At 38.6% G+C, this 20,421-nt stretch overlaps 3 protein-coding genes across 5 annotated transcripts in view; 2 read left to right on the forward strand and 1 right to left on the reverse strand.

Annotated features, from left to right (window-relative positions):
- Nucleotides 1–791: 791 nt before the first annotated feature.
- LOC131435634 (tektin-1) lies at nucleotides 792–2,330 on the forward strand. Its single transcript, XM_058603729.1, has 3 exons — nucleotides 792–1,008; nucleotides 1,077–1,592; nucleotides 1,651–2,330. The coding sequence occupies exons 1-3, from the start codon at nucleotides 833–835 to the stop codon at nucleotides 2,228–2,230; spliced, it is 1,272 nt and encodes a 423-aa protein (XP_058459712.1). The 5' UTR covers nucleotides 792–832; the 3' UTR covers nucleotides 2,231–2,330.
- On the reverse strand, nucleotides 2,321–6,596 carry LOC131435633 (E3 ubiquitin-protein ligase Bre1). 3 transcript variants are annotated; one of them, XM_058603727.1, is made up of 7 exons: nucleotides 6,463–6,596; nucleotides 5,872–6,289; nucleotides 5,132–5,680; nucleotides 3,801–5,074; nucleotides 3,541–3,732; nucleotides 2,895–3,472; nucleotides 2,321–2,794 (listed from the first exon to the last, which is right to left on the reverse strand). In XM_058603727.1, exons 2-6 carry the CDS (start codon nucleotides 6,233–6,235, stop codon nucleotides 2,900–2,902), a joined length of 2,952 nt encoding a protein of 983 aa, XP_058459710.1. In that variant the 5' UTR covers nucleotides 6,236–6,289; nucleotides 6,463–6,596; the 3' UTR covers nucleotides 2,321–2,794; nucleotides 2,895–2,899. The 3 variants fall into 3 exon arrangements, with proteins under 3 accessions (XP_058459710.1, XP_058459711.1, XP_058459709.1); XM_058603728.1 differs by having other exon boundaries at nucleotides 2,321–3,472; nucleotides 3,804–5,074; XM_058603726.1 differs by having other exon boundaries at nucleotides 2,321–3,472.
- Nucleotides 6,597–13,373: 6,777 nt separating this feature from the next.
- Nucleotides 13,374–20,421, forward strand: part of LOC131439474 (uncharacterized) — a 132,357-nt gene continuing 125,309 nt past the window's right edge. The window contains exon 1 of the mRNA XM_058610517.1: nucleotides 13,374–13,907. The gene's annotated coding sequence lies outside the window, so the exon portion shown is untranslated. The remainder of the gene's footprint in view (nucleotides 13,908–20,421) is intronic.

Here is a 20,421-nt window from a genome sequence, read left to right on the forward strand (position 1 = left end):
ACAGACATGGCCCATTCGGCGCTATTCGTTGAAATTTGCACTCAAGTAGAATGATTTTTTACGTCTACTTAGCGATTGTTTAGTGCACCTTAACCATAACTAGAACCCTTGAATATACTCATACTTGTTAATATTTATACAAAGAATTGTAGAACTGAGGTTGTTCCGAAGGATGGAACGAGCACCGGACTGAAGGACTTAGGGAGTGACCAGAGGTGGAGAGACAGTATCTCCGAACGCTCTGTCATCAATGAATCTAGCAGAGTGCCTGGTTACATCTGCTTCTCACTGGAATTCGAAGATAACTCTTTGGAAATTGACCTCCATAAACGTAGACTACTTGATTGAATATTTCTTCTTTTATTCTCTTCCTTTTAGGGATTGAATGATACAAACATTTTTTAACTTAAACACAAATGGTTCGTAGGTGCTCTTTGTGATCCTCTAACTAGGATTGATAGCGATGTATGTCGATGTAGCCCCTTTTTTGACTTGCATGAGATAGTAGATGAGCAGCATGCGAGCAAGACGTTCAAAACATGTTGCAACGCGATGCAACATGTTTCTTTGCAGATTCTATGTTGTAGCGATTCCAGCGATGGTTGCAAACATATACTTCCGAATGGAACAGAGGTAAATATGACTACAGTCACCCTACACACATTAGGAACAAAAGCTTGCGTGGTTCAACCGAAAGTGAAAGACAAAAAGCTTCGAAAAGCACAGACAACCCGACCAAACAGCACCATAGCAACCACACTTTTACTTCGATTCCGTTTGCTGTTCATTGATTACCATTCTGGTAACAGTTTTCGTTTCAACTCATTACAAGATGCACCGACTTGCTTTCCAGGAGAAAACCATACCGTACAACGGTTTGGTTGAACAAAACCTAGTAATTGTTCCTCCTGTTCGTCCCAAGTATACGCCACGCGACTGGGACCTGAACAATCGCACTAAAAATATATTCTCGGTCAATCAGCAAACACTGGCCGAGCGAGTAATCTGGTAAGGAATGGTATTTTTTCCAAGGATGGCCTACATTTCTTGATTTGTTCTAATCATTACCGAAACAGTGAAAGCGAACGAGTGATCGATGAAACCAAATTCACCACTGAGCTCAACAAAAATGAATCCGACTTCCGATTGAAGGAGCGCATTTCGGATATCAAGTTCCGCCTGGAAGAACTAACAAAACAGAAGAAGGATGCTCATGTCGAGGAAGAAGCACTGAAAGTGTACAAGCAAAGGACTTTGGATGCGATCGACACGTTGAAGGAAATCGCTCTACCTCTCTGTCAGAAATGCATTATAATGCGGGAAATGAGACAAGGCGTTGACCTAGTTTGCGATGATGTAGACAAAGAATTGAAACGAGAACTGGGAGTCATTAATGGTTCCGTCGAACTGCTGCATAAGTTGATGGACGAAGGCGTTGAACAGTTGAGAAAACTGAGGGCAACGATCTATCTGCTGGATCGTGATTTATCCAACAAGGAAAAATCGATACAAATCGACGAAAAAAATATTGAATTGCGAAGCAATCAGATGGGAATGAAGGTTTATGATGGAACGGTTCCGTTGGATCCTTAGTAAGTGTTGCACCTAAAGTTCAATGATTGTTTAGTGTAGAGGGTTTTATTCTTCTAGCAACAACACCGATCCCGAGTGGATCAAGGTTACTAACGCTAACATTGAGAACACGGCCAAAGAAATCAACTCGGCACAAACGTTGCGTTCCTACATAGACCAGGTTCTGAAGCAGGCAGCCGAAGATATTCGCCAACAGGTGGAGCGTACAAATGCTGCCTTCTCGAAACGAATTTCCGAGATGCGTTACACCAAGATTAAACTGGAGAATGTCCACAAGGAAACGATGCACCAGGTGAATGAACTGACGCGGAACGTTACCAAACTGGAAACGGAAATAGCCGAAAAGGAAGGTTACGTTGCACTGGCACAGATGCGGATGGCTAATCGAGCGCACAGACCCAGCCTCGAACTTTGCAAGGATAATGTGTACGATAGTCTGAAAAGGGAAATGGCTGCTCTGCGTGCAAATATTTCCAAACTGGACCAGATGGTGGTACAGTCTAGGGCCACCTTGCGTTATCTGCTGAATACCCAGGTGATGCAGGAAGAGGAAATCAATCTGAAAACTAGTTCACTTAAGATTGACGAGGCCGACTGTATGACGCTTAGGGAAAGCTTGAATTTTCAAAACTTCTAGAAACACTCCACGGTTGCGTAGCAAAACGAGCACTTCTTAGTTGGAAATGGATTTCTTTTGTGTCTGCAAACGAAATAATATCTCAGTCAATTTTCTGTTCAATGGATTTATTTATCTATGCAGTTTTGATTATTAAATAATAAAACAGTTCGGGTAGTCGTGATTGATTGATTCTTCGGGTGTTGAGTTTTTGTTGTTATTCAAAAATGCTTCGAAATGAATACTTCCTAAACAAGGAAATTTGATAGTATTTGAATTCTAAGTTACGCTACAAATGTAATTCATTAGACTATCACTTAGCATGGATGATACAAAAGCTTAATACCGGTCACAGCTATGGAAACAGTACTCGCGACTGTACGCTGTTTTGGCGCACATTCGAGAACAAATGTCGAATGTATTTTATTTTTTTAACATTAAGAACACTATCATATCTCTAAAAAAGGAGATATTTCCCATTGTCAATAGAAGGAGTAGACAATTTTGATTTCATCAACTTTCCGACACGTTGTTGAATAGTTTAGCTCAAACTAGAATTGTTCAAATAATGTAAAACATAATTTGCTTGAAGAAACAGAAACAAAAAAAAAAGAAAAAAACTAAAATATCTATGCATTCATAAATAATAATGAGCTTGTTAGAAAACACCGTTTCGCAGACTAACCTTTCTTACGTTGACAAATAAAGTCGATGGTAATCGTTGGCCCCGAAGGCACAGTTGCACTTAGGACACTTGCGCTGCCGGGTTTCGTACCGTGTTCGCAGACAGTCGTAACAAAACACGTGGAAACACTTGGACAGTACGGCATCCTTTCGCTTCACTTTGCACGATGGGCACGTGAGGGTTTCCTTGTACTCGCGGATTTCCTCGAGCATGACCTCGTCGATTGTAGTGCCGGACATTTCGATCTTCTTCATACGTTCGGCCTTCCGCTTGAACTGAGCCAATTCCTCCTGCAGCCGCTTGGTCTTGTACGCTTCGGCTTCCAGTGAACTCGTCTTTTCCGCCACCACCTGCTGTGCTTCCTTCATTTGGGCGTGGTACTTTTCGAGATGAAGTTTCAGATCTGCGGCCGACTGGGCCGACTCGATGGCCTTCCGTTTGTGCATTTCCATCGCTTGCTGGCGGGCCACCAACTCCTTCTCGATGGTGGTTACCGTGTTCTGTAGGATTCGTTCCTTTTCCTCCAGTTTCCGTAGGACGACGTGCATCGCTTCGATCTGGCTGTCGCGGGTTGTTACCTGACGGGATGTATGATAAGACAGTTTTCGTTAGCGATTATTTAAAACATCAGAACATAAAACCATACCTGATCCTCCAGCACCTGTTTCTCCTCCCGTAGCAGTTTGTGCATTTGGTTAGCCTTGATTCGATCGGACATCAGCTTGAAGTTGGCATCGTCCTTTTCCCGCAGCTGCTGAATCAGACGAGAGTTTTGTTCCTGCATATCTTCGAACGCCTGGCCGGTCACTTCCATCTCGTTCAGTAGCGCTTCCTCTTCCTGTAAAACCAAAAACAAAGGTCCGATTAATGCCAGTATGATTTGGCGCACAGTTGATGGTTCTGTACTACATGGGATCCTACGAACGGCCTATAGCCGCCGCTCCACGCACTGTCTGGCTGCTTTTGATTCTGAACCTGCTTCTGTAATTCGTATTTCTGCTCCTCCAGCTGTTTAATCTTTTTCAGCGCTTCCTCATCGGCTAGCTTCTTTCGATCTTCTCGTTTGCTATCCTGAAGTTTTTTCATTTGATTCTTCAAATCATCTATTTCGGCACACTTCTTCTTCTCGGAAGCCATCAGTTGAACTTTGTCCCGTTGTTCTTTCGACACACCTTTGTACATGTCTAACAGGAGCTTCATCTCTTTCTGATCGTTCAGGGCTTTCTTGATTTGATTGCGCAGGTCCCGTACCAAATCTGATTCGGCGCTTTTTGCCCGTTGATCTTTTTCGCCTTTCGGTGTGCCAGGAGCTTCTGTCTTAATCGGTTTCCCATCCGGACCGATTTCTTCTTTCTTTATACCGTTGGGATCGTTGCCATCACCTTCCTCCCCAGACTCCGATTTAAGCGCCCCTAAACTAGGATCATCGGAATTTTCATCCTTCAATGAACTTAATCCATCACATGCTCCCGGTTCCTCCTTGATACCGGAAGCTGCTGATGCCTGTTCACTTTCCTTCTTAATATCTGCTTGCTGCTGTTCCTGCAGCGTCGTCAATTTCACAGTCACCTCTTCCAATTCTTTCCGCAACTTCACGTTATCCGCCGACACTTCCTTGTATTTTTTCTTATACCGCTGGACTTCACCCTTGAGCTGGCCGTTGTGATTCTGCAGTGACGTTATCAAATGCCGCATTTCGCGATTAATGGGTGCCGTTTGTTCGTTTGCTGCCATGTTCTGTTCAAATTCAATCCTTAACATCTCGTATTCTTTTCGAATCTGCGACAACACATCTTCCATCTGTATCATATCGCTACGAACGCGCTTCTGGGCAATCAACTCTTCGCTCTCCATCATCTCAATCTGTCGTAAATGCTGATTCTTGCTCGTCTGCAGCTGATTACGGCTTTCGTCCAACAGGGTCTTAATCTGCATCGACTCGTTGTACAGTACGGAAAATTGCGACTGGAGGCACTTGTATTCGGTAGTTTCTACGATCACCGACTCCGGCAGCTGACGTATGTCCATCTTCAACTTTTCCACCTCCTTCAGTGCTTCTCGATGCTGCAAATGCAACTTGTCCAGCTCCTGAAGGCGATTGTTGGCCAGTTCCTTGTACTCCTCAAGTTCTTTCTGTAGATCCTCCAAGTGTTGCGCGGCGACACTGGTCATAGATCCACCTAGAAGTTAACGTTTGAAAATAGAATTAACAAATCCTAATGCATTGTCTAACAAACCTTTAGCACTGCTCGCTGTCGAAGAAGAATGTTTGTCTTTGTCCGAGCTAGAAATATCTCCGTGTAGCTGATGGTATGCCTTCAGCTTCTCAATCGCTTCGGCCAGATGATTTTCCAACTTATCATTCCTACAGCGTACCTTCTCCAGCTCATATTGCAAATCGTCAATCTGGTTCTTCAGTTCAGCTGATTCCGTATCCTTTCCATTCAGCATATCTTGAATTTCGCTCATTTTTAGAGAAATCGTGTGGAACTTCTCGTGCAGTAACGTATTCTGGGTCTGCAGGTTACGATTCTCGGCCATTACTTCGGTGTAGCTTTGCCGCAACGTTTCGTCAATGTCCGGTACTTGAGCGTCCGGATCATCAGATTCGCCTTTCATTGCCAGCGTTATTTTCTCGTTACGCTGCATAAGACGATCGAAAACTTGAACAATTTTAGCAACAGCTCGCTTCGACACCTGAACCCGGTTTGCCAGTTTGTCATCTAGCTCTTCCTTGTCCCAGGTGGAAAGTTGCATCAAGAAGGACGTTGTAACTTCGTTTTCGTCTGCGAAATATTTTTAAACATTAGATTGTCTGTACTCAAATTGATTATAAAATAACATCAGATTACATGACCATTTTTGAGTAATGAAACATATTAATGTTGTTTTATTATTTCAACTCGGTTGATTATTCGTCGGGGAACATGGAACATTAAATGGAAATTGTAGGAAAAATTGTTGCTCAAACACTTACTCTTATTCTCGAACTCGTCAGCCGTTTCGGCATCGAATCGCTGCAGCAGCACACGGATGTCCTCGTTGAGCTGATTCCAGTACCGATTGACAACGTTCAGCACGGCATCATCCTGCGTCTGGCGTTTCTCCAGTTGTTCGATACGCTGGCGAAGCTCTGCTTCGCACCGGACCCGTTGTTCAATGCGTTGGGCCAGTTTCTTGTTCTGGAACTGGAGTACCTTGATGTCCATTTCCTCCAGAGTCGAAATGGGTCCGATTAGGTGCGGTTCGAAGTGAACCTTCTTGATTGGCGGTGGCGCTCCGCCTCCGCTACCGGGAGTGGCACCTCCTCCGGCGGAGTCTTCCGCCCCTCGCTTAGACATTGTGTCCGTGGGACTCGAAAAGCAACAAACGCAAATAAGAGCTAGAAAGGAAGCCTGCCCGGATATATACGGCAGTAAAATAGTAAAAACCCGAGATTCAATTATCGATTTTTCATGATCCAACCCGCAAATGTCAAAAAAGAAGAGGAAAAAGTGGACAGCTTTCGTAATTTCTCCATGAAATATCAAACGTTTTCTGAATATTCGATATAACAATTATCACTTACCTTAACGGTAGCATAAATAATCTGAGTTTAATTAGGTTTTAACAATAATTGAATAATCTTTTAAGTCTCTTCCCGACCGATATTCCAGACACATCAACAAAGCGTATAATTTTTGGTCGAGGGAGAGACTGAAAAGGCCGGCAGCACTGCTTTCATAGCGGTACATGTAACCCAATAAAAATAAAATGAATGTTCTGGTACACTGAGCAAAAAACTCAACAGAAATGTGCGCTGATATAAATTCTCGGTTAATTTTTCAAAAGGGCGTATAAACAAGTGACGGTTTCTCTTTGTTTACTTTCTCTTCTATTAATTACCAAGCGGTTTCCACGTTTATTACTCAACTCTTTGCATGAAATGATACCCGAAACTTTCGACTTTCAAACAGAATAGTGATATCAAAGAAAATTTTTTTAATCACAACACAATTATCGAAAGAGAGAGTGATTTAAGAGAAACTGTCACTTGCTCGGTTAATTTTTCAAAAAGACCGTACACTCAGGTAAAATAAGTTTAAAAAATCATGGGTAAATCTTACGATGCATCAGTAATCACCAGAATCACCATTTCAAAAGACTAATATGAAAAATATACACACTTATTTTCGGATTTTCAGTTCGGTAATGTTTTTACGGAAAAATTCATCATTTTAATCGGAACTACCGCTTTTTACCGAAATTCAGCTGTCTAAAATACATATACCGAAAACTTGGTACGTTGGTCACGTTGAACTAATTCGGTAGATTTGACAGAAATAGTACTAAACGATCAGCAGTTTATCAGTTTTTAACAGATCGTTCGGTGAATATTGACAAATCCAATTGTCAACACGCCATATTGATTTTTAGTTGAATTTGTTCAAATTGAGTACAATTTATTCAATTTTAAAGAAAATTTAATGTCTAGATGCTTTGTTATTCGTGTTAAGCGATTATCTTCGAGTTAATGATGGATTGTAAGTATAAGTTGAGCACAATGATAATTAAAGTGATTATAATTATGGTGCTTTTCCGCAAGCGCCATTCTTCGTTCTAAAGGGTGATTTTTTAAGAGCTTGAGAACTTTTTTAAACAATAAAACGCATAAAATTTGCAAAATCTCATCGGTTCTTTATTTTAAACGTTAGATTGGTACATGACATTTACTTTTTGAAGATAATTTCATTTAAATGTTGACCGCGGCTGCGTCTTAGGTGGTCCATTCGGAAAATCCGCTTTTTTATCGACAAATTTTGTTCAGCGATGAGGCTCATTTCTGGTTGAATGGCTACGTAAATAAGCAAAATTGCCGCATTTGGAGTGAAGAGCAACCAGAAGCCGTTCAAGAACTGCCCATGCATCCCGAAAAATGCACTGTTTGGTGTGGTTTGTACGCTGGTGGAATCATTGGACCGTATTTTTTCAAAGATGCTGTTGGACGCAACGTTACAGTGAATGGCGATCGCTATCGTTCGATGCTAACAAACTTTTTGTTGCCAAAAATGGAAGAACTGAACTTGGTTGACATGTGGTTTCAACAAGATGGCGCTACATGCCACACAGCTCGCGATTCTATGGCCATTTTGAGGGAAAACTTCGGAGAACAATTCATCTCAAGAAATGGACCGGTAAGTTGGCCACCAAGATCATGCGATTTGACGCCTTTAGACTATTTTTTGTGGGGCTACGTCAAGTCTAAAGTCTACAGAAATAAGCCAGTAACTATTCCAGCTTTGGAAGACAACATTTCCGAAGAAATTCGGGCTATTCCGGCCGAAATGCTCGAAAAAGTTGCCCAAAATTGGACTTTCCGAATGGACCACCTAAGACGCAGCCGCGGTCAACATTTAAATGAAATTATCTTCAAAAAGTAAATGTCATGTACCAATCTAACGTTTAAAATAAAGAACCGATGAGATTTTGCAAATTTTATGCGTTTTATTGTTTAAAAAAGTTCTCAAGCTCTTAAAAAATCACCCTTTACAAAAATATGGTAGCACAGGCTCTAGTTTCTGAATATCCGGCTCTTGCATCAGCGACAGGCGATGCTCCTCAAGCACTTTGGTTCCATGCAAATGCAAGAAGAATCTACGCGGCTACAATATTCGGAATAGGAACGCCAACTACAACTGGAGAATGTTTCTGATGAAATTTGGAATTCATAGAAAAATAACATATATTTTCAATTAAATAGTAAAATGCATTCGAAGTTCAATTAAGATCTATCACAAATATAGTTTTCATACGAACTACTTATGAATTCCACAGTATATGAGAGGATTTATGTTTGTCATTATTCGAACAATGTTCCGAAAAATTTTGTATGAATTTCATAATGCTTTTCATTGGAATTCCAATTTTCCTGACTTCTTAAGGCGGTTTTATGATTCCCATACGATATTCTTGTGGCTAAAAATCATACGATATCATTGAGCAATTGACAGTTGCTCCTAGTTTCCTTTTTTTCTTTTAATTACCAAGCGGTTTCAACTCTTTATATAAACTGATACCCGAAGCCCTCGAATTTTAAACAGAATTTAAAAATACAAGAAAATCTTCCCAATCGCGTCACAATAATCGAAAGAGAAAGTAAACAGAGAAACTGTCACTTGATCATACGACCCTCTGAAAAATCAACCGTGAATTAACACTTTTTTAAATGTGTTTCTCTGAATACTTTTCAAGTTTTTGGAATTTATTCTAAAAAACTAAGTACGCTTCATTCGTGCTTCAAAAGTTTAGCATATAAATATGTTTAGTGTCATTATTTGGCTTAAGCAAATGTTATAACATTTCAATATTATTATTATCCCATACTAACAGACATTGGGTTCTTTTATCGTTTTACTGGTCATTTCCAATATTCCTTTAGTTGGGACAGTACTCACATATGTCAGGTGAAAACAGGGTTGCAAAAGTCTATGTATCCGAAAAAAATCTGCAGTTACCAAGTATAACTGACTTGACGAGCATAAAAAAGGTCGCGGCATTTTCAATAATCTGTATATTTTGACGAAAGTCTGCGAAAAACTCGATTTTCAAGGTCCAAGGTAAAAGCGGATTTCATGCAGGATACAGATTTATTACATATTACAGAAACTATTTTCGTTACTGTCAGGCCTGGTTTTACAATATACCGTTAAGTAACGTTACCATACAAAAACAGCAATTTTCCCGAACAATTTTTCTGTGAAAACGATAAATGAAATGGTTTGTTTATAATCCATTTTAGCATTACTCTCGTACAGTGAAATATCTCCACATATATACACGTCTGTATACACTCTGATTAACAATTACCACTCGAACCATTTGTAGTATTGTTCTGTTAACGTTTTGCAGCAAAATACTACTTAAAATTATTTGAGAGTGCTCATCCAACTGTATTATCGACAATGTCAAAAGGTATAGACGAAAACATAAATATTTTGCATTGCTCTCGTTTCATTTATTCAACGTTGATTCAAACTCTATCGATGAATGAATATAATTGTATCCTAGAGAATACCTGAAGCTTTATCCAATTGAGCCATAGCTGTATTGAAGTCAGTCATGCATTTTTCCTCATAATATATTCCACATTTGTGCCACTTTTCAGAAATTACAAACCTCAGTAGTTTATTGTACTCGTTGTTACAAGTGAAAAATTTTCCTCGTGTTTTATGTAGAGTTTGAACAAAAAAAAAGGCGGGTGGGTAATGTCAGAGACATAACTGGATGTCGTGAATACGCACGCTCCCATCACTTTTCCGAATATCACTTAGTTGATTGATTGTATGAATTGTGCAAGCATTCCCCTTTTTCACATTTTTCGCAAAAACAAAGAAGGCTTCACTTGATCTCGATTACTGTGAATTTCACACAGCGAAAAGTGCACAAATCTAACCAAACTGTTCTTGATTTGCACTAAACTGAGGATAATTACCTTCGATTTGCGAACAACAAATCCTAATAGTTCTTTAGAAAACTTTTAGAGCCATTAGAAAGGCTGATTTTGTGTAATGCTCTCCACCGTTGTTTTTCACCAATGCTAATGACTGGCAGCTGTGATGTAATCGCTCTTGTCGTAAGCGAAACTAACTGTGCAGACGACACAAAACACATCTGCTCGCAGTGGCGATAGAATTCAAACTGATTCAATTTTTGTTAAGAGGTTTTTTTTTATGTGATTTAGTTTGTAGCTTTTTCACTAATGGGCGGTCCAAACGGTTATAAAAATAGCCGCATACAGAATTTTAATGTCGAATATTTCATTTCGGATTTGCATTTCATTGAAAGAAACAATCAGGGTGCTGTACGGGATTCATTCCTGCCTTTCAGAAGGACCAAATTGTGGAACTCACTACGATACTAAATACTGTTCGGAACAGTTTCCTCGAACGATTTGTTGTACAGCAGCAGATATTTTGTTCTCTTCCTCAGAACGCGTTCTGATTTTGCTATACACGTTTAAGTTGAAAAATTTCGATTCTATTGGTAGTTAGATTATATAAATCCTTTCACAGATCACTGAGCTATGAGCTTTAAAAATACAAGAAAGGCAAACGCGCCTTATGAATTATCCTCTTTGATACTCGTTTATACCAAACATTTCAGAAAAGTTTAATTTTGAATTATTTGAGATTATGTCACAAAACTGAAAATTTTATCATGAAATTGTGATCATATTTCCGATGGCATGTAGTAAAAATTATGTTGATTCGTTAGATACAACAGGAGATATTCACGATCAAAAACTTATCACTCTCTCAGAGGGTAAATTTTGAAAAGGCACCCCATAGTAAAGTAAGTCGTATTCACGACAATAATACTACCTTGATCAAAAAGTATCCGGAACTTATTTAAACAAATTAAAAATACAGATTATTCACCGTAATCGATATTGTCCCCTTTAAAGTATTCCCCATCGACTTCACCACACTTATGCCAGCGTTTGACCCAACCCTCGAAACATTTTTTATAGTCAGGTTTCGATGTGGCCATCAAAGCCATCTGCGATTTTTTCATAATCTCATATCGGGTGTCGAAACGCGTTCCAGGGAGCGGTTTCTTGGGTCGACCGAATAGGAAATAGTCGCAGGGAGCCAGATCAGGTGAATTCGGTGGTTGCCGAATGGTATTCGTTTCGTTTGTAGCCAAATGTTTACGGTTAACGATGCCATTGTGTGACGGTGCGTTATCGTGGTGCAAGATCTACGAGTTACATCTTATAACACCCAAATAATACTCCTTGTTGACGGTTAGGTCTTGTGGAAGGAATTCATGATACGCAATACCATTGATTAATGTGAGCATCACCTTCTTTTTCGACTGAAAACGACGTGGTTTTTTCGGTCGCGGCTCATTCTTTCTGAAACGTTCGTGCCACGACTATTTTCTTCAGAGTATCGTTGCCGAAAAACTTTTCTAACATTTGGAATGTCGTTGTACCATTGAAACCGTTTTTAACACAAAATTTAATGCAAACTCGTTGTTGCAAATTCAACTCCATTTTGAGAATTTGAACACGCACAATCGCAAATGTATTCAATACTGTGTAACCAAATACAAATAATAATACCCCTAAATCCCATATAAACGAATCGTCAATGTTTGGTTCACAGCATGAACAAGTAAGCCTAGCAAATATCTCCCTTTCGTTGCGATAGTGTGAAAATGTGAAAGGAGATCGTTTCTGGCAACGCTTTATGCTAGTTGCTACGGTGCAAAACAAACTTGTTTGTTTATCGTTGCTGTATTAAACTGCAACAATCAGTCTAAATATCGCCGGCTAATAAACCGAGAAGCTTTCGAAATGGTGAGAAATTGCTTAATAGAGGGATGTGACACACGATCAGGGTCGTCCGAAATTTTGCTCCATAGTTTTCCTAAGGATCAAAATATGTAAGTAATATGTTTACATATTTTTCACTATAATAAACAGTAATTATAGTGAACTTGTTCTTGCCCTTCAGTGTTGCTAGTTTTATAGGAAATTCGTTAAAGTACATTATCACTCTGACAGTGTATCATGACAATGTACCGCACGATGCAAAATGTGTCCTTGAAAATTTGTCGGAGTACTCCGTATTATAATTTGTATTTGGTGTAACTATCATAAATGTCCAGGTATCAAGCTGAAAATTTGATGGAATATCATGTGACAGATGTGGTAACTTAAAAAAATAACTAATCGGGTGACTGGAAGCGCCACACGGTGGTGATTCCGGCAACTTTTTGTTCGAGGTAGTATATATTATCTGTTCGACGCACTAATAATGAATCAATAAATCGATTGTGTTGCTTTACAAGAAGCAATGAGTATAATATTCACATCTGTATTGCTGTATTACTGCAATATTTGGTAAAAAAAATAGCTGTAATAGTAAATGCAATTGCAATAACAAATATTATCATCTGTCTACAATACTTTGTAGTGGAACGCAAATCGTGTTTATCGTTGAAACAAACACATACCATAACAAACGAGGTTACCACTAAATAAAAGATATTTTTATGATTCGATCTGTTTGATTAGTTTTACGGGAGATTTTCTTAAGCTTCTCATTATTTATTCTTTTTTCTAATTTTTTTTTTAAATTTACAGGAAATACAAAAATCTCATTTCAACTTTTCAGCACAAAAATATAATATATTCACACTGAACGATCAACCAAAAGTGGCCGCTTTCTTAGTTCCACGGTATTGTTCAAGCCCCTCGTCCAAACCCACTGTAAAACAGTAGAAGTAGGATGACGCGATTAGCTGTCATTTTTCGTATCACATTCGTACTCGTATTTGTCGGCTTGTTTGCGCTCTACTGCTCTCCCCTTCTCTCAGCGCGATATGCAGCTCGAATGCATCTCAGAACGGATCACGCTTTCCGAGAGTAATATGTTATGATTTCCCGCTCGCATTTTTCGGTGGGCTGTCACTTTTCGTGCGTTCGGTTGGCTTCGTGCTGCGACAGTTGCCTTTCAGAAACCGTTGGATGAAGTTTACTCGTGTGGTTTGTTTGTAACGCGTTTGTCAACCTAACCGTTTTTTTTGTTCATTGATGAAAACTTTTTTCGGTTACACATTTCTGACTCCTGAAGTTTTTCGTTTCTTTGTGATGGTGGTGTGAATAAATGAGCACAGTGGTTATTAATTATATGTTCAAAAGTGAAAACTGATGAAGAAACGTGAAGTGAAACAGTTGTTAAAAGAATTGAAAAGATTGTGTGATTGAACAATAATAAAGGAAGATAATAAAGCTTGTTGGATAAATTGCAAAATGAAGTGAGCGAAAAATTCAGAGTGAAAAATTAATTGAAAGTGATCTTTGATATTTTGGAAAAAAAGAAATTGTGATAGAAAAGTGCGAATTTTATCTCGAGTTGAAATTTGACCTCGCGTTCGGATAGTGAAATTTGGTGTTTGCTTCAGCGGCTGGATAGCACGGTCCTTGCAAAAGACGAAAAAGGGAGCGATCGGAAAAAAAGTCTGGTGAGTGCCGAAGTTTTCGACCCTAGTTTTATTGCATTTACGTAGGTACAGGCGTTTTGTGTCGACAGTCGAAATAAAAATGGAGAAAATCTGATAAGAAAAAGGGAAACGGAATATTATACTGCTGAGGGACAATTGGCAGCTCGGGTAATAGTTCGGATCGGAGTTTGACAACCAATTAATTAGGACCATTTCGATTGGAAACTATACTTTTTTAAAATTAGGGTTTGAATATAACAAATATTTTTTCATAGTTATAATAAACTTCGATTCGTTTAATTTAAATTTTGTTGATACGATCAGTTTTTAGTCGAAGTTTTTGTCTACCTAGCGGTTCAAGTTGAACTACTGTAATTAACTAGTAGTTCAGTTCAAACTGATATACACTGTTGAGTCGAAGACGAAGCATGAATATAATTGAATAGTGTATAGTGAACCGCAGTTTGTCAGTGTTTTGTATTTATGTTTCTGTCAGGTTAAGAAAAATATCAATTTAAAATGCTTGTAGTTGAATTGGTTGTAAGCAGCTCATGTACAAACAGGAAAACATACATATGCGGTATTTTGTTTTTCGATCTAGTTTGAGTTTTCTATGGAACCATTCATAAACCACGTTGAACGAATATCCTAGCAGATTGTCTTCAAATTCCATTCCAAATTGATTTTTTGTTCCTAATACAAAAAAATTATTTTTAAAAAGACTATGTTAAAGCCGGGTATAAATCAACGATATAAATAAAAATTATTAAAAAAAATTGTTCACACTGGCTCCTTCAATATACCTAGAAATAGAAATCATTAAAAATTCGTGCAAGATAACTGTGATTCTGCGTTATAGTCAAACGGTTAAGTATGCTATTTTCTGACATCAAATCAATGTAAATTTCATTCCCAGGTTTTTTGATCCACTACTTTCGGAGCTTCCAGGGCCAGTAATCGAACACAGATATAGCAAAAGTGAATTTTATTGGTCATCAACTAATAAATTCGAATACTTTTCTGGACCAGAATTAAGAAACTGGAACTGAGTTCAAAAACTAGATTGGAACAGGTTCAGTTTGAAATTCAGTTCTGAAATTTAAATTTGGAGTCCAGATTAAGAGTTCAGTTCAATAATTTTGATCTGGAGTTCTGAAACTGAACTGCTTTTCAGAATTCAGGTTCCGAATTCAGTTCTAGAACTGAATTCGGACATTGAATGCCGAATCAGAATTCTGGTACTGAATTCAGTTTAAAAATCCGAGAATTTAGTTCCAACATGCATTCAAAATCGGAATTGAGGAATTACAGAATTTCAAGTGACCGGGAAAACCGAGACAAAGTTGGTAGTTTAGTGAAAAATCGGGAAAAATATTACTAGCCTAATTATAAGTAACAGTTGTTAGAATTATGATTTTTTTTCTGCAATTGAAAATTAGAAGACAATACCAAATTTTGCGTTTGAGCGAGATACTCAGGTTCTATGTTGAACATTCCATTGAAAATTGTGCCAACACCCCATGTCTCGTCCAACGGCTTTAAAATGTTTAACAGTAATTTTAAATCAATAGAACAATGAAAGCTCGTTTTGAAAAATAAAGACGATTTGGATGCTTCTGTTGAATTTTTATTAAGCTTTAGAATAAGTATTCAGCACAGTTGCAAAATTGATGCCAATGTCTCAAGGTAATATCGGTAACAATTTTAAAGAATTTTAAAAAATTCTTAGGAGACGATTTAGAATATGGATTGATTTGTTCAGCGCCTAATCTATATTAAATTATCTTTTAAAGGTTCTCAACTATTTCATAGTAGGATCACAAGAACGTTTATATTCAAGTAGATGAAGGAGAATTGAATTTAGTTTGAGCTTTTGGTAATGATACATTCCTAAGTTCAATAATGTAATGATTTAAATTATGTATGACTGTATCCATATTTCCCAAAACTATTTCAGGGTTTACATTGCATACGATATGAGATCTGTACCCTAATCGGTTAGTTCTAAGGTGGTAGAATATATAACTAATTGAACTAATCATTGCTTAATTTGAAAACCTAAATGGTATTCTAATATAATACTGTGGTATTCTATTCAAAATTTTTCTCTTCGATTTTTGAAAGAAACCGAGCGATTGCTTATGCATTAACTAGTATAACATACATAATGAAACAATGCTTTGCTCGCGTAGGTCATCCTTAAGAAAACGAAGTGTATGTAATTCCAGCACCGTAACCCGAGAACCAGTCGGCTCTACGGTCGAAGTCTTTTCGTACGGCCACCAATTAACATGACGTACAAACTGTACTGGTTTTCATTCAAATTTGAAGTTTTGAAGTACTCTCTTTTGTTGAATCCGAAAACATGCAGTAATTTTTGGTAGGACCATAAGACGTAACCTTTCATTGGACCCTAAGACTGGAAATATCGGTTCTGCAAACTCTGAGAAAAGTGAGTGAGATCCAATTTTGAGCATATGGCTATCTTCTCCCGTCGTTACTCGAAAACCGGGAACCAAGATAGCCAGAATAGTTTTGAGTCCAGTTTAGATTTTTTTTTGCGTATTTTGTTTCACCGGTTAAAGTGACGGTGTACAATATTTAACACACTTTACCCTATAATTCCGGAACCGGAAGTCGGATCTTGATAAAATTCAATAGCAACTTATGAGACTACAAGGCCTTCAATTTAAATCTTAGTTGAATAAAATCGGTTGAGTGGTCTCTGAGAAAATCGAGTACACCTTTTCTTCATATTTTTGCACATTTTACCCCGTTACTCCCGAACCGGAAGTCGAATCCGGGTAAAATTTAATAGCATTCTATGTGACCAAGAGACCTTTCATTTGAATCTAAGTTTGTGAAAATCGGTGCAGCCATATCCGAGAAAATCGAGTGCACTCTAAGAGACCACTCAACCGATTTTCTTCAACTAAGATTTAAATTGAAGATCTTGTAGTCTCATAAGTTGCTATTGAATTTTATCAAGATCCGACTTCTGGTTCGGAAGTTATGGGGTATAATGTGCAAAATGAACTAAAAACGTGCAATCGATTTTCTCAGAGACCGCTCATCCATCTTTTATAAATTTAGATTCAAATGAAAGGTCTCACAGTGCCATACGGAGCTCCTGAATTTCATCCGCATCCCCTCCAAGCCTCGGTTAAAAAGTCGGTTTTCAGAGTGATTGCATAACCTTTCTATATGAGAAAGGCAAAACTAAACAGATGCGATTTGAGTATATTCCAAAAATCGGGAATTTTATGTCGCTAACCGGGAAAAACAGGGAAAAAAACAGGAAAACCGGGAAATTAAAATTGGAAATTCACTTGCCACCCTGGAATTAAATTCTGAAACTGGATTCAGGAATTTAAATCTGCTTCGAATTCAGATTCGGAATTCAGATCAAAAATTCATATCTGGAATTTTGTTTCAAAAGAGATGGAGATGAATTTCTGCCTCAAAATTCTTGATTCCAGATCAGTTCCAGAGTCTTAGTTTTAATTTCTGAATTTCTGTTTTTGGGAACTAAGTTCTAAAACTGAGACTGATTTCGAATTTCTAAACCGGAAATTAAGTTCAGACTTTAGGCGGATCAGTTCCCGAATGCATATCCAGTATTCAGAAGCTGACTGTGATTTGTTGTAGTTGGTTGAGAAGGCGACTGCTCGTCCCGACTTCCGAAAACGAATCGTAATTTTTTTTTGTTTTGTGAAATCCAAATATCCATCTAGGGTCTTTTTGCGAAGTTTGTCACTTTTGAGATGGCTCTAAGTAACAATTCCTTGTACATTTTCATAAACATATCATTAAAAAAATGGATTGATTTAGTGTCTTCGGTAAAGTCTTAGGCAATCTACCAGTTTTTACAGTGTACGGTTTTTTCGTATTCATGCAAAATTTCAAATAATAAAATTCTATTCGAGATTTTGCAAAATGTTACTGTACGAAAGATACAACGAAATAGTAGCCTAATTTTCCGTAATAGAAAATTTTCAATGTCAAACTAATATCCGTTTGTACCAAGAATACAAAACGACTGCTAAAATTCTATACGCTCTCTGGTCGATCTTTTTTCAAACCGGAAATCAGTATTCATTTTATTAAATTATAATCATCTAAATTCTCACCTTGAGTAAGGCTACAGAGTCCGAGAATGTGGTTGGGCATGTGACTACAAGGAAAAATGCAGGTGCATCAGGGTAACGGGCCTCTCTATGACGGTAAAATCGATAATGATATTGCAGTATTTTCTCTCCTACATATTGTTTTGCCTTGTCCGATCCGGTTGAATGGCATCCGCCATACGTACGGTAACATTGAATGGCACCTGGTTCTGACCTTTGAAATACAGACCACTGTCGACACCAGAGTGACTGTCACGGTTCCGTTGGCACCATCAGGCATCCGACGTGGCTGGAATCGGTCGAAACAATTTACCGGTGGGTGATTTCTGGTTGTGCCACTGAAATCCTGTTTTTTTTTATTGAAGTGTAAAATGCCCCACAAGTGCATCAAAGCCGTTTTGATCTGTCATGTTGCCATGTTAGCTGAGAATATCGTTTGTCATTTTGATTTTTCGTGTCGTTTCCGATTTATGTTCGTTCTATAATTTCATCGTGCTCCCACCATCATTACTGCTAAGTTATGCGACGCGCAATCATAAAATGCTAAATATATAACCGGAGGGCATTAACTCGCATCTCTTGCTCTCTTTGCCGGTTCGTTATAGAAGTCAAATTATGAGGAATGTGGTGAAACCTGTGCGGCCGACGAATTATGCAGTCGACTGCATAACACACTGCTGCACTGTTTAGTGAGGTTCTGCCACGAGAACAGCTGACAGCAATTCTGTTGGAAACAAACAAAATGAAGAAGCAAAAAACGGGGAAGCAAGCGCGCTGCTAAAGAAAATCGTTTGTTTCAAACCAGCACCTCAACGTTTTGAAATGATAGAAACGATGCAAAATAACCACACAGAATGATAACAAAACCACATTGTTGAAAGTGTGCGCCGGTTCCTCACGGGATATCCAGGAGAATTATTTCAATGTCTGCCTATCCAGATATGCTAACCGCGGCATTAGTCAAGATAAAACCGCAGACAATGGCTACCGCGGCTCACAGCACCGACAGTCTGTTTTCCGACTAGCTCTAGGAAGAGGAAGAAAGACGATGGCAAGCGCGGGATGCTGTGTTTGTTTAACGATGCATCGTTTGTTGAGCGCATCTCATACCCAAGGACACTGACACCCCTTCGGACGGACCGGGTTCAACCGGAGACTTTGGACGCCATGCCGGCCTGGATCAGGCTATCAGGTTTCGGTTGGCTGCTGACTGACAAGGCCAAGAGGGGGAATAAATGGAATGGATGAAAGGCGACAGATTGCTTATTTACATGCTAAGTGACACTTGATGGTTAAAAAAACTGTGGTTGCACGGCTGGCTGGATGGGTTCAATGGGAGGCTCGGGTTTCAGTCGGGAGGGTTATCTGCTCAAATTGGATTTTTGGTAAAAAATGGTCCAGGTATGAGTAGGACTGCTCTGATAGTCTCTGAACTACACAGTTCGAAAAAACAACCTGTTTACGTTAATTTACATTTAAGAACAGGCAAAATTGTGTGAATTAAAAGTGACATGGCTTGATGCTCAAAGCGGTAGCAACTGGGTCTTGAACCGACGATCATTAGATCATATATTAGGTCCGTATATCGACTGAACCACAGAAGAACACACCGGTAAATGGTAAACATAAAATCATACACTTGCACTCGTTAACGTATTTTCAATTATATATGATTGAAATTTTGATTAGTAGCGAGCAGTGCCCTATTTTGTCTGCTAAAAATCTCCGGCATACCGGATTTCCCTGCCATAGACGACGGTTTTGAAGGAGTAAGCGATATATCAAAGGGAAAGCATCGCTCTGATTGGTCAATCGATGCAAAAGCGAAGCTGTTGAAAGCACGCGAATCTATAAATAGATGCGAAATTAGAGCTAACGTTTCCCACAAACTTAGGCTTCAGCGCATTCAAAGTAAGACCTCAAAGATGATTCTAAATTTACCCCCTTGGACAAGGACTAGTGAAGTACATGATATGGCCTCTCTGGATATACTAGAACAAAAAATCGAACAATACTGCACGAAATTTGAAGAGAGGTGCTCATTCTCTGTAATACAAATAATTCAAAATTTGTACGTATTAGGTTAGGAATAGTTATAAATAGGTAGATATTTTATTAATAATTAAAATAAATAGTATGATTAAACGTTAGTATGTAAAACAAGAGTAACTAAAACACCTATTACTAATAACGAATCGTATGAACAACAAAGATGAAAGGCCAACGAGTCAAAACACTTGTACTGTGAAACGTTGATGTAATACACAAAAATAAGTTTAATAAACAGATATTTATGCAAAAAAAAGCTAACGTTTCAGTCCTACGCGTAGCTTGTTAGAGGCAGGTTGTTGCTAGACAGCAAAACAAAAAGTGCCATAAAACGATTTGAAGTTTTAATTGGTATGCTC

This window comes from Malaya genurostris, chromosome 3 (genome assembly GCF_030247185.1).
Source record: "Malaya genurostris strain Urasoe2022 chromosome 3, Malgen_1.1, whole genome shotgun sequence".
In the NCBI taxonomy this organism is placed as follows: domain Eukaryota; kingdom Metazoa; phylum Arthropoda; class Insecta; order Diptera; family Culicidae; genus Malaya; species Malaya genurostris.